Raw genomic sequence first — 14,464 nt, 5'->3', positions numbered from 1 at the left:
GGTTGTTTAATTTTGTAACAACCGGTTGATCAATAAATTACTCTAATTGCATAAGTGCCGCAATTTCATACTACTGAATTCTGACTATCAAGCCCTTGCTGGCACCATATTAAATTACGGTAAGTTCTCCACTCTAAAAGCTATACGCTGAATAGGACTGAGCAGTTTGCAATATATGAGAAGACATGTAATTTGCAGAGGACAAACGGTTGAGAATTGTTTACTAAAACCAAATACAACATTTATTTTTAGCCCATAATAAATGCAATCCAATTAAAAAAAATGATGCAAATGTGTTCATAGCCTGTAACCCTTGGAATGTATGGTGCTTTAAGATAAAAAATTAGAATGTATTTACCCAAGTGTATCAGTATCAAGCCAGTAAAGAGCTAAAGGTCACAGCAGATGTGTGTAAGGGTGGCATGTCCATTCAGAAATGGAGTCCAGGAGAAATGGGACTACTTAAAAGGTGCATTATTGAAGGCAACAGAAAATTGCATTAGACTTGTCAGTAAAAACAAAAAAAGGAGGAGACCACTGTGGTACTCAGCAGAAGTGGCCCAAATCATTAAAAATAAAAAGCTAGCATTTTGTAATTATAAAAAAACCCAGAGCAATGAAGATAAGGAAATCTACAAGATTAGGCAGAGAGAGGCCAAGCAAGTTATAAGAACTTCTAAAGCGCAGGCAGAAGAAAAAATAGCTCAGTCTATGAAAAAAGGGGATAAGACATTCTTCAGATATATAAATGAAAAAAGGAAATTAAAACAAGGAATAACTAAATTAAAAACAAAGGACGGAAGGTATGTAGAAGAGAATAAAGGGCTAGCCGACTGCCTTAATGAATACTTCTGTTCAGTTTTTACAAAAGAAAAAGGAGAAGGACCTCCACTAGAAAGAATGACTAATAAATCGTTTGATGCATGTATCTTTACAGAGGAAGATGTTCTAAGTTTGCTGTCTAAGGTGAAGACAAATAAGTCACAGGGGCCTGATGAGATACACCCAAAATTATAAAAAGAGCTTAGTGGTGAGCTGGCAAAACCGTTAACAGATTTATTTAACCAATCATTAGTAACAGGAGTCGTCCCGGAAGATTGGAAATTGGCTAATGTCGTGCCCATTCACAAGAAAGGTAGTAGGGAGGAATCGAGCAACTATAGACCAGTGAGTCTGACATCAATAGTAGGCAAATTAATGGAAACCCTATTAAAGGATAGGATTGTGGAACATCTAAAATCCCATGGATTGCAAGATGAAAAACAACATGGGTTTACTTCAGGGAGATCATGTCAAACAAATCTTATAGATTTTTTTGACTGGGTGAATAAAATAATAGACGGTGGAGGTGCAGTAGACATCGCATATCTAGATTTTAGTAAGGCTTTTGACACTGTCCCTCATAGAAGACTTATCAATAAACTGCAGTCATTGAGCATGGACTCCCATATTGTTGAGTGGATTAGGCAGTGGCTGAGTGACAGACAACAGAGGGTTGTAGTCAATGGAGAACATTCAAAACAAGGTCATGTTACCAGTGGGGTTCCACAGGGATCTGTACTGGGACTGATTTTGTTTAATATCTTCATAAGTGATATTGCAAAAGGCCTCGCTGGTAAGGTTTGTCTTTTTGCTGATGACACAAAGAAAGTTAACAGGGTTGATGTTCCAGGAGGGAAACGCCAAATGGAAAAGGATTTAGGAAAACTAGAAGAATGGTCAGAACTCTGGCAACTGAAATTTAATGTGGATAAGTGCAAGATAATGCACCTGGGGCGTAAAAACCCAAGGGCAGAATATAGAATATTTGACACAGTCCTGACCTCAGTATCTGAGGAAAGGGATTTAGGAGTAATTATTTCAGAAGACTTAAAGGTGGGAAGACAATGTAATAGAGCAGCACGAAATGCCAGCAGAATGCTTGGATGTATAGGGAGAGGTATAAGCAGTAGAAAGAGTGAAGTGCTTATGCCGCTGTACAGAACACTGGTGAGACCTCACTTGGAGTATTGTGCGCAGTACTGGAGGCCATATCTCCAGAAGGATATAGATACTCTAGAGAGAGTTCAGAGAAGAGCTACTAAACTAGTACATGGATTGCAGGATAAAACTTACCAGGAAAGGTTAAAGGACCTTAATATGTATAGCTTGGAAGAAAGAAGAGACAGAGGGGATATGATAGAAACTTTTAAATACATAAAGGGAATCAACTCGGTAAAGGAAGAGAGCATATTTAAAAGAAGAAAAACTACCACAAGAGGACACAGTTTTAAATTAGAGGGGCAAAGGTTTAAAAGTAATATAAGGAAGTATTACTTTACTGAGAGAGTAGTGGATGCATGGAATAGCCTTCCTGCAGAAGTGGTAGCTGCAAATACAGTGAAGGGGTTTAAGCATGCATGGGATAGGCATAAGGCCATCCTTTATATAAGATAGGACAAGGGCTATTCATAGTATTCAGTATATTGGGCAGACTAGATGGGCCAAATGGTTCTTATCTGCCGACACATTCTATGTTTCTATGTTTCTATGTGAAAGGGCAAGAATTTCCACTAGTCTGAAATAATGGCCACATCAGTATTTAATTCATTATTATTAATATATAATATATATTAATGCATATACCTAGTTTACGGAGAAGTCATAATTATGAAGACAGGACTATGGACGGAACCATGTACCCACAAAGTGCATGATTTCTCATTGCTCAGGATTTTTACTGGTTTGTAGTGCACCTTGGTACATTATTATCTTTAAAGCTTATTTGGTTCATTTTGATTAAAATCCCTGATAACAGCATATTTAAAAGTTACACTTGACCAGTTAACCTTCATTACATGTAGTAATAAAACCTGAAACTGCTTCTAAGTTGTATGCTTGACCTGCATTGTTCATGAGTTATGACTGTTTATGATTATTGCATAACACATATCTGACTGATGTGCCTCACTCATCTGTACAGACTGTTCCAGAAAACCCAAGGGCAGAAAGGTTCAAATACTGGTTATACTGTAATAAGCGAACACATGCCATTGTGTGAAATGGTTATCCCCCTCCATGGCTGTATTAAATAGATCTGCTAAATTTTCCACTTTTTTCCATTCCAAATATACAACTACTTGCCATTCCTTTATTTTTTATGTCCTGAGATTAAGTTAAAAGTTGGAAAAAGATAACCTGTTTATGTTGCTTGAAACTTTTAGAAGTTAGCTGCTGTCAATCTCAAAATATGAATGAGCCCAATATAAATGATACTTTATATAAGGATTTTAATCATATATGTTTTAGAAAACCCATGGACACAGTAATTATAAAATATATATATATATCTTTTCCCATAAACCTATGTATAAATCTATTCAAGTACTGCTGGTCTATGACATGCTACATGCAGATTGCACTGTATTTCATGAGGACAGTTTCCCTTTAACACATGCACAATAACACGTTTCATTTTGCTAACGTAACACTTATTGTGCTGCGTAAGTTTATTGTTAGAAATGAGCAAAGTTTTCAAAAATTCGATTCATTCTGAATTAATTTTTCATAAAGCACGTTAAGTCAGCTATTTTGCGGCTACAGCCAGAGTGTATCTTGGTGAACATCACTTTGCATTGCAGCAACATGCATAGCTAGTAGTGTTGAGCGAGCATGCTCGGCCGAGTACCACATGTGCTCGAGCGCAATGCTCGAGTCTCCTCCCCGCATAATTCGCAGATGCTAAGAAGCCAATAAACGTGCAGGTAAGTACTGCCCTCACTGTAATGCCAGTAGCCATGTTGGGTACTGGCATTACAGTGATTGGATGGCCAGAACGCGTCATCGGGTGCTATATAGCACCCGATGACGCGTGTTCGGCTCATTCGAAGTCAGGGAGTGTAATTGAATATTATTTCTGTACAAAAATGTTTCAGAGACCCAAAAGTCCTTGTAAGGACTATTGTGTGTGACAGCAGCAATATATGTTTGTAGCGCAACCTGCACTAAATTGCTTAGTGTTAGAGAGAGCTGTGTATTGGAAGGGACAGACAGTGTAGGGAGTGTAATAGGAAGATTATTATACAAAAAACTTTTCAGAGACCCAAAAGTCCTTTTAAGGCAGTCCTTTAGCAGCAATACATTTTTTTTGCGCATCCTGCACAAAATACCGTGTAATAGGCCACTGCGGACAGTTAAATTATTCACGCCACATCTCCTGTGTAAATTGTGCGAATCCCTAAAATATCTATGACATCCAGTGCACTTTTTCCGTAGATGGTGTCCGCTGTGGACAGTTAAATTATCCGCGCCACATCTCCTGTTTAAAATGTGCGCTACCCTAAAATATCAGTGACATCCAGTGCACTTTTTCCGTAGATGGTGTCCGCTGTGGACAGTTAAATTATCCGCGCCACATCTCCTGTTTAAAATGTGCGCTACCCTAAAAGATCAGTGTCATCCAGTGCACTTTTTCCATAGACAGTTAAATTATCCGCACTACATCTCCTGTTTGAAGTGTGCACATCCCTAAAAGATCAGTGTCATCCAGTGCACTTTTTCCGTTGATGGTGTCCGCTTCTGACAGTGACCTTACCAGGTCCACATCTGCTGTGTAATGTGTGCGCTTCTAAAAATGTTCTGTGACATAAAATAAAAATTTTCAATAGACGGGGCCCTCTTCTGACAGTGACCTGACCAGGCCCACATCTGCTGTGTAATGTGTGCGCTTCAAAAAAATTTCTGTGACATAAAATTTTATTTTCCAATAGACGGTGTCCTCTTTTGACAGTCGGGAGTGGGTAATTTGCGCGCCCCCCGCTTGCCTTCCTTGGATGTGGTAGCCGTTTCTCAGGCTCCCTCTCCGGAATCGAACACGTGGTCACCATGTTAGGCGCATAAAAGAACATCGAAAGTTGATAGGGCAGACATCCAAATGGATCATCGACGTCACGGGGACGTGCGATTAGACAGAAGTTATCTAGAGTCAACAAAGCGGCAGCAGGCCCTTGCCCATAATGTTTGCGATGGTCAGCTCACCTGCAGGCCCTCAACCATAAATTTTTCGATGGTCAGCTAAGCAGCAGGCACTCTCCCATAAGAGTATGGTCAACACAATCCTCACCGTCGGTGGTCACATAACTAATTAGCATGGAGGAGTCTCATTGGTTATCGGAATTAAACAGACAAATAGCTCCACCAACTCAGAATGACCATGCACCACCACCCACAGAATCGAGAAAGAGCTATCAATCTGTCAATCCTTTCCGTGTCCGGGCCAGGTGAGGTTTGCCGTGTTGAGTCAAATTAAGTTGCAGGCTCCACTCCTGGTGGTGCCCTTCCGTCAATTAGTTTAAGTTTCAGCTTTGCAACCATACTCCCCTCCGGAACCCAAAGATTTTGGTTTCCCGGAAGCTGCTCGGCGGGTCATGGAAATAATGCCGCCGGATCGCCTGTCGGATCACCTTCGAACCTCCGACTTTCGTTGTTGATTAATGAAAACATTAATGCTTTCACTGTGGTTCGTCTTGCGCCGGTCCACAAATTTCACCTCTAGCAGCGCAATACGGATGCCACCAGCCGTCCCTCTTCATCATGGCCCCAGTTCCGAAAATCAACAAAATTTTTGGCTGAACATGCACTTTATATACAAGTAAATATACAAGAAAGAATGTTTCCTAACAATTTTTCCTCTAAAATCGATTTCTTCTTCGGTTTTGTGCGTATTATTGTCAGTCTGTAAAAGTGGCGTACTAATCGGACAACATCAATTTCTGACATTTTCCTATGAACCAGGCACCCTCCCCTCTTCAGAGCAGGGGGTACCTGGTTTAATGCTCGGGTTCTCCCATTGATTTCCATTATAGTCGGGTGCTCGGTCAAGCACCCGAACATCCCGATGTGTTCGGCCCGAGCAGCCAAGCACTATGGTGCTCGATTAACACTAATAGCTAGTCCTTTCTGGTAGTGAAACAGTTACTGTGACAGGCAGGTGGACACCACAATAACAGTAGAATTAGACAGCTTTTTCACCCCTATTTGAGAATCAAGGCTCAATCAGATTGCTTGTCTATTAAACAAGGTGGACACCCCGATAACAGTTATATTAAACAGCTTATTTACCCCAATTTGAGAATCAAGGTCTAATAGAATTGATTATCTATTAAACAAGAAGTATGCTGATTAATTAGATAGCTCTGTGCCCTACACAGGGATTGATGCAAACCATGCTGTCTCTTATGGATCCCTTCAGCTTCACATTACAGTTTCTGCACTGTCCCTGCAGTCTCTCTATGCTCTTCCTACAGTGTGTAAACACTCCCTACTATCTCCCTACACTGTCCCTGCACTGTCTCTATCCAATATTACATAATTAAAAGCTTTAGCAATACTGTCACTAGCGCTTATCCTGTGTCTCCCTATGCTGAGCTCAGAGTGATATGGCGGAGACCGTGCGGATGAGGCTTTTAAAGGGCTTCGATGTGACAGGGGCTGGCTAGCTAGCTGCTGATTGGCTGTCTGCAAGGCATTATGGGTGATCTTGCTTCGCGGGCTTCCTTCTTTCACTTTCTAACAGGAAAAAGTTGATTCGTTACCACAAATTTTTTTGGACACTTCGATTCGCTCAACGCTATTTATTGTGAAATCATTATTATGTGCGATATTGTGAAATCAAAGTGAGCAGAGAAGGTGTGCATTTCACTCTATACCATCAGATTTAGCGTTAAAATATTTAGTACATGTCTAAACCACATATGACAACTATATAATGACATATTGTTTATCTCTGTCTAATGACTTTCTTTTATGGATCATACCCTGAATTAGTATTTCCAGTCCAGTACATGTACAGAGTAGATTAGAAACTTGACTCTACCAAAACATTTTCAATTAAACTGGATCTAAAACTTGGAAGGATCACCTTGCGCTTATAAGGCTGTGCTGTCCGGAGGAACTGGGAATGCAAGGTATTCTCAGGTGAAGCAAGCTTGCTGTTCATCTGGCTGTTCTGGCTTAACGAAAGATTAGACAAACTTCGTGCCAGACTGTTGGTAGAATTGTGGGTCCTCTGGCAGAAAGATCAAAGGAAGAAATAAATAAAAAAGTCAGTTAACAGCCTTATTATTTCTAGTTTCACAGTGTGAATCTATGTGGGTTTACGTTATATCCATCTCTATGAGACTTGACTACAATCAGAGGCGGCAGATATGCTTCAGATTTTACTAAATCACATCCACACATTACAGAAAAAATCTATGTTGCAGATTTTCAGAGAGGATTTAACCCTTAGCAATGTATAGGGTGAAATCCATGGCAATTTTGCCGACAAATACTCAACCAAATCTACAGTTGACATTTGTGACCACATAAAAAGCAATGCAGCTTCCCAGTAAAAACAATGGGACACATATTTCTCACGGATTTAAAAAATTCACCTGTAAAATCTACCCTGTGGACATACCCTAAGGCCTCATTCAGACGGCCGTAGTGTTTTGCGGATCCGAAAAACACGGGTTCCGCAATTTGTGGACCGCAAATGGCCACAACCATAATAGAAAATGCCTATTCTTGTCCACGATTGCGGACAAGAATAAGACATGCTCTCTCCTTTCTGGGGAGCCACGAAACCACGGATGCGAACAGCACACGGTGTGCTGTCCACATCTTTTGCACACCCGTTCATAGGGCCGTCTGAATGGGCCTTAAGGCAGTGATGGGGAACCTTTTAGAGACAGAGTGCCCAAAGTGCAACCCTACAACTAACTTATTTATTGCAAAGTGCCAACACGGCAATTTACCCTGAATAATACAGTCCAATATAGTATATCTTCCATGTACCTTATTATTTAGCTATAATATCCTGCCTACATTCAATGTGCTGCCTGTGTTGTTCATAGCATGCCCTGCGCTGATGAAGGGCAGGAAAAGTCTATGGTATATACACTATAGACTTTTTCCAGGGTGCGGGTGCCCACAGAGATGGCTCTGGGTGCCGCCTCTGGCACCTGTGCCATAGGTTCACCACCACTGCCCTAAGGTCTTGTTCACATTTCTGGTTTTCACCAATGTTTGTTCACACTTCAGTATTTTTTTACTGACCGTTGGGCCAAAAACGCCCATTGAAGTCTATCGGTCCGTAGAAATCACACACACTACATGGATGGAATTAATGTTTTGTCCATTTTTCACTGACCACTGGTAGGAAATGCTTTTGAAATGAATTTTCAACTGAGCAGTGTATATGGAATATGGATGACACATGTAGGGCAAAAAACAGACACAAGGACAAAACACGGACCCTTCATGGACATCTTTTATGGATGAGACACAGACTGACTATATCACAGAAGTCAAACAGACAAGGAAATGTGAACAAGGCCTAAATACCTTAGTGTTTTCCTTAGATAGTTTGCAAAGTATTGGTTTACAAGAAAAGTTGGAAAATTACCTTTTGCTTCCTGTAGAGACTATTGTATAAGGCACGGAAACTCTTCCGCGTGTAGCTGCTTCTATAGGCCCCTCCAATCAAGTATTCAATTACTAATCCCACGTCAATTAGAGTAATTTTGTAGTCTTTAGAAAGGTTACTCTGTGTACATAAAAGTTCTGCTGATTAATAGAGTTAAACAATATCTGGTGCAGACCTAATTTCCATTATTACTTTTTTTCTCTACCTCATATTGTACTACTCTGAACTGAAAATGCATTCTCTTCAAACGGTTGATCGCCTGGGGTGCTGGAAGCCAGCCCCACCAATCTGATATGGATGACCTATCTGATGATAGGTCATCAATATAAAAAAGTGGACAACCCTAATAAGTGGTCATCCGTATGTTTAATGTAGTACATCTCTTTAGTGTCCCTAAAATGTTAACTAAACTTTTTTAAATCCTATTCTAAATGTGCTAAATTATGTGTAAATTCACTTTTTTTCTTACTTTTCTATGCGAAATAGGTGCCTAAAGTTCAGGTGCCTATTTGCTTTATAATCTGTATTCCTATACAGTGGAATATGGATTCTCCTATGGCCACACTAGGTGCTGTACAGGCCAAAACTGTATAGAAAGGTTATTGAATATTATGTTAGGACAATCAGAAAACTTTTTGCCGCCATAATGATATTGATCTAGGTGTGCAGGTCCACCCAAGCCATCCAACAGATGCAAAATAAATTTGAGGTTTACTGGTTCTCAGTCAGATGAGAACTGGTTTGGAATATCTCATAGTGCACAAGGCTGCCATTGTAAGGTATTCTGACTAAGCCTGTCATCTGTCTCCTGTTTCTAAGCTTTTTTTATGAACCAGACACACTCTTCTCTTCCGAGCAGGGGGTGCCTGGTTGTCTCCCATTGACTTCCATTATACTCGGGTGCTCAGCCGAGCACACGAATATAGCAATGTGTTCGGGCCGAACACCCGAATACTTTGGTGCTCGCTCATCACTAGCCGCCAACCTCTATCTTGATTGAAGATCTCGGCCGAAATCCTGTGCGTGGCAACGTACAATGTCACCACGCCAACCGCTGTGATGATGTAATCTCGCGCCACAAGAGATTTTGCTCCAGATCTTCAAGCAAGATGGCGGCAGCCGGCCCGTCCCAAGCAAATTGAGGCGGTAAGTTTGATTAAATTAATTTTTTTAAATGTTAATTTCACACTGTTTTTACACTCAGATGCTGTGATAATGTATGAACGCGGTATCTGAGGGATACAATGACGGGGAGCGGCGCTATCACTGCTCCCTGTCATTGCACCTGCTACTTACAAAATGCGCTTTGTGACAAAATTATTCATCACAAAGCAAATTTTTTGGTAAAATTCGTCGAATCAGTCGAACTTTTCATAAATTCGCTCATCTCTAGTTATAACCTATCCACAGGATAGGGGAAATTTATTGTAGCTGATCACTGGGGGGGGGGGGTCGAACCTCTGGGTCCCCTCCCCTTCCGTCTAATGGTAGATGTGGGAGGAATGAAGAACTGGGTTATCTCATAGGCGTTTATGATAGAAATATCCCTTTAAGGAAGTACAAGACTTTACATTAAGACTTTACAATAATTACAATAATGAATTTCACCATACAGTCCTCTATATTAGAACATTTGAATGGATGATGTAGAACAACTTCTGTTAAAGATCCACAATATCAAAAATTTTATTTTTATTTAAGACAATTTAGAAATTCTTACCTGTTTTACGTCTCCAACAAGATGATGTAAAAGCAGATTTGTTGGTCCTTGTTTCTTTAAGATACAATGAAAGAACATTTTCTTGAAAAACAGATATTGTTTACACACATGCAATTACTGTAGGTAAGTCCCGTTCAGACCTTATTTTTTCCTTCCACTAAATTTACATGTATAGATAGATGTATTTCCAGATGTAGATCTCAAATGGAAGGCAGCAACATGTCCCAAGGTAAAAAAAAAATGTATACTGCGCAGTATATTTTTTTTTTATACTTTCCAATTTTCCAGGAACATGCGGGAGGCTCCCAGAGAAAGGGGAGAAATCCTAGATTTGCATAAAAAGTGGTAACTCTTTCACCCAGAAATATGCCTTCCATGAACTCTAACTTTGTGTGGCACTGGGATGCTGTATCATTAGACGCAGCACCAGCATCCATACTTTCTCTTAGGGGCATGACATGCCACGGAAAGGGATGTGGTGTATCACAAAAGGGGCTTGGCCTACGCAGGTAAGGAGCGAGGTATTCAAAAAGTGGCATGTACACACAAAAAGATGAATAGATGAGTCACACACTACAGTCTGAATTCTCCCAAAGCCCACTTTTAAAAACTTGGCAATTATGCAATTTTTACTCTATCCTTGTATATAGGAACGCACAGTAGACATTTTCTATACAGTAAAAAAATAAATAATGTATGGATACAGGCCCAGCCTGTGGCCTTATGGGTACTTATAGATATGCTAAACGTAATAAAAAAATAAAAAAAAAGAGGTCTGAACAAAGCCTAAAATTGTTATATACAATTTTTTAAGAGCTGTACGCAGTGGCAGTATTTACACAAAATGTACAAAGATAACACTTCTGTGCTCACAAACAATAGTATTACCACTTTAATCGGAGAGGCTCTTTCCTGTGTCTCCTGTGTATATAAACCTATGTGTCCAATTCCATGTGTGTTAAATTGTTACTGTGCCCTTAACACAGTTCGTTCTAAAGAGCTCACTGAATTCAAGTGTCGTATTGTTATAGGGTTCCACCACTGTAACAAGTTAGTTCATAAAATTTCTACCCTCCTAGATATTCCACCATCAACTTTGGTATTATTGCAAAGTGGAAGCATTTAGGAAGCACAGCAACTCAGCTTTTAGGTGGAACACCACGTAAAGTTACAGAGCAGTGTCACCAAGTGCTGAGGTGCATATTGCATAAAGGTCGCCAACGCTCTACTGACTCATTAACTGCAGAGTTCCAAACCTCCTCTAGTATTAGTATCAGCACAGAACCTGGGCGCCAGGAGCTTCATAGCATGGGTTTCCATGGCCAAGCAGCTGTCTGCAAGCCTTACATCACCAAGTACAATGCTAAGCGTTAGATGGAGTGATATAAAGCATGCCAGGAGAATCTTATATGCCTAACTGCACTGTGCCAACTGTGAAGTTTGTGGATAAAATTGACTAGGCCAAACAGACCCCTGATCTTAACCCCATCAAACACATTTGGAATAAACTAGAATGGATATTGCAAAGCCAGGCCCTCTCATCTGACATCAGTGTCTGACCTCATAAAAAACCTTCTGGATGAACGAGCAAAAATTCCCACAGACACACTTCAAAGTCTTTTAGAAAGACTTCCCTGAAGAGTGGAAGCAATTTAACCTTCAAGGGAGAGACCAACTTCATATTAATGCCCATGGACTTAAATTGGGATGCCATAAAAGCTCCTGTAGGTGTAATGTGTAGGTGTCCCACTGGTCTGGGGTCCAAGAGGAGTAGGAGCTGACTGTAATGGTAGGTTGCATTGGTACATGTTATTGAGACATCATAGTGTCAGTCAGTGGCGTAACTAGAGTTCTATGGGCCCCAGGGCAAACTTTGAATTGGGCCCCCCCACTATAGGTTTCGAATGTGTTGCAGTACAATATTAAATAGAAGAGGTAGGTGTTTTTTGCCCCTTTCTGTATATATTTTATGATTTTGCCACTCTCTGTATATATTAAATTTTTTTGCCCCTCTCTGTATATATTTCATTATTTTGCCCCTCTCTGTATATATTAAAAAAAATACTTACCTTCTCTTCTTCGCTCCGGCCGTCTGTCAGTACAATCTCATCATACCCTCTGCGGCGCCGCGTGATCCCACAAGACCTGTGACCTCAGCGCCGGGTCTCATGCTGTAACAGCTGGTGGCGCAGCACCGGAGAGGATATGGGTAGGTAGGTGAGTATGGGTTATTTAATGTGCGCACTGCGCAGGTAGCGCAGCAGGCCAGCCGCACTGTAGGCATAAAAATAAATTGTACAAATTCAAATATTCGCTAGTGATAATAGTGTCCAAACAAAGACAAAACTTATTACTCAAAACAAAAAGGACACCTAAAAACAATTACTTTAATAGGTCAATATAAAAAGAGAACCCTCAAGATTATGGGTCCCCTCTACAGCTAAATATAAGCAAATATAGTCAAACAGAGTATATTATCAAGATATTACTGCAAAAATGATACCATGCATATGAGTCATCAAGCAAGGGACAATACCCAAGAGGTGAAAAAATGCCAGAGGTATGGGAGAAGGACAGTGGGGGCCGTGTCGGTCCAAATATAGAAAGAACAGATAATCCTTGCTCTTTCCCTGAACCATCCCTATTGTAGCCTCTGCCTGGAGACAGCCCCTGATGGTGAGATTGCTCCCTCCCCGTACCTATACCTAAATGACCCTCGGTGTCCCTAAGATATCGGACTTACGAATAAATTGCACAGAGAGGCCCCGAGCCCAACTGGCTATTAAAAGCACTTGCGGGGCTGCCGCCCCCCCCTTCCCCCATCCCGCCGGGCCCGGTCCCGGTCGCACCCTCTGCGACCGCTACGCCCCTGGTGTCAGTGGAGACACATACAGCAGGTGCAGCCAGTGTCAATCCTGATTAAAGAGGCTATGGAGCCTGAGTAGGAGACAGATAGGAGGAAGAGACAGAGTATCTTTAAGTCAGGAGGGGTGAGAGCTACCACAAACCAATCAGGAAAAATGTTGCATTTACATTAAAGAGCCCTAAAGGAGGTGGCTGCCAGAAAATCAGTGAGTGAGTGCATGTGCTGCACATATTGCACCTGAACTGTAACCATCAAGCTTCTGTGCCTGACATGTCACCAACAAAGTATGTGCCAATACTGCAACTGTTAAAAGCCTATGCATCACTGTTGTGTGAAAGTCCCTGTTTTTTTTGTTTTCTTTTGTTTCCTTGTGTGCTGTGCCATTCCTCTGCTAGGGTAATCAATGCCCATTGCTTACCAAATACCATTAGGGAGAAAACAAAGTTCATAATTATAAGAAAACTATATTATATTACGTGCACCACCTATTCCATATCCTCCTCCACTCTTTTTCCTTTTTATGTGCTCTATCCCAAATCCTTTGATATGCCACCACTCTATTAACCATGTTTTTCCAAACCATTACTGAGGGTTTTGCTTTTCACATCCAGACTTTTAAAGTGACCAATCTTGCAAAAAATCTTCATAATGGGGATCCTAAGGGGTTTTCCAGCCTTAGGGGTGTTTTTCACTAGAGCCAGGAGCATGTTGTGCTTAATAAAAAAAATACACTCACGTGCTCCCCACTGCTGTGCCCCAGTACCTAGCTCCGTTCTTCGGCTTGTAATGAATGGCCCCGCATGTAGCTGCTAAGGCCAGTCATTGGCTGCAGCGGCACACAGGACCCCATCCGGAAGTTTACAGCCCAAGGACTGCAAAATCGCAGAAAGGAGTTGGGCACTGGAACAGAGCAGCAAGGAGCAGGTATTTCTGATTTTTGTTTTATTAGCAATGACAACACACTCCTATGGCTACTTAAAAATGGCCATATGGTTGGAATACCACTTTAGGAATCTCTGTATTTTTAATATCCACTAAATTTCCAATATTCCATAAAACACTGCAAAGGATGGAGACATTTTAAACCTCTTTCGATAACCTTATAAATCTCACTCCAGAATCTTTGAACAGTCCTGTATAATATAAGTAAAAGTTGCATCTTCCTGATTACATAGTGGACATCCTCGGGAATCTCTCACCCCATCCCTCAAAATAAAGGGCAATAAATAGTTTCACTTGAATGTGGCTGAGCTGCGCCTAGGCCACGTGAGCGATGAACATGACGTCACTGTCCTAGGAAAAGCTGAGAGCAGGCCACGCTTCTCAAAGGAGCGCCACTGCCTTCTCAAACTGCTGATAGGCGGGGGTCCTGGGTTTCGGACCCCCACAAATCAGGTACTGATGACCTATCCTGAGTAAAAAAATAAATCAG

The 14,464-nt window shown here is 41.1% G+C and overlaps 1 protein-coding gene across 3 annotated transcripts in view; it reads right to left on the bottom strand.

Moving 5' to 3' along the window:
- Positions 1 to 14,464, bottom strand: part of TRPM6 (transient receptor potential cation channel subfamily M member 6) — a 262,839-nt gene that overhangs the window by 165,200 nt on the left and 83,175 nt on the right. For 2 of the 3 annotated variants that reach the window (XM_040417069.1, XM_040417071.1), the window contains exons 13-15: positions 10,167 to 10,220; positions 8,426 to 8,566; positions 6,899 to 7,045 (exon numbers count right to left, since the gene is read on the bottom strand). In XM_040417069.1, the coding sequence (XP_040273003.1) occupies positions 6,899 to 7,045; positions 8,426 to 8,566; positions 10,167 to 10,220 (342 nt within the window). The remainder of the gene's footprint in view (positions 1 to 6,898; positions 7,046 to 8,425; positions 8,567 to 10,166; positions 10,221 to 14,464) is intronic. The other variant, XM_040417070.1, reaches the window with a different exon arrangement.

This window comes from Bufo bufo, chromosome 2, assembly GCF_905171765.1.
Source record: "Bufo bufo chromosome 2, aBufBuf1.1, whole genome shotgun sequence".
NCBI lineage: Eukaryota > Metazoa > Chordata > Amphibia > Anura > Bufonidae > Bufo > Bufo bufo.
Note: the sequence above shows the minus strand (reverse complement) of the source record. Positions and strands in the feature narration are given on the sequence as shown.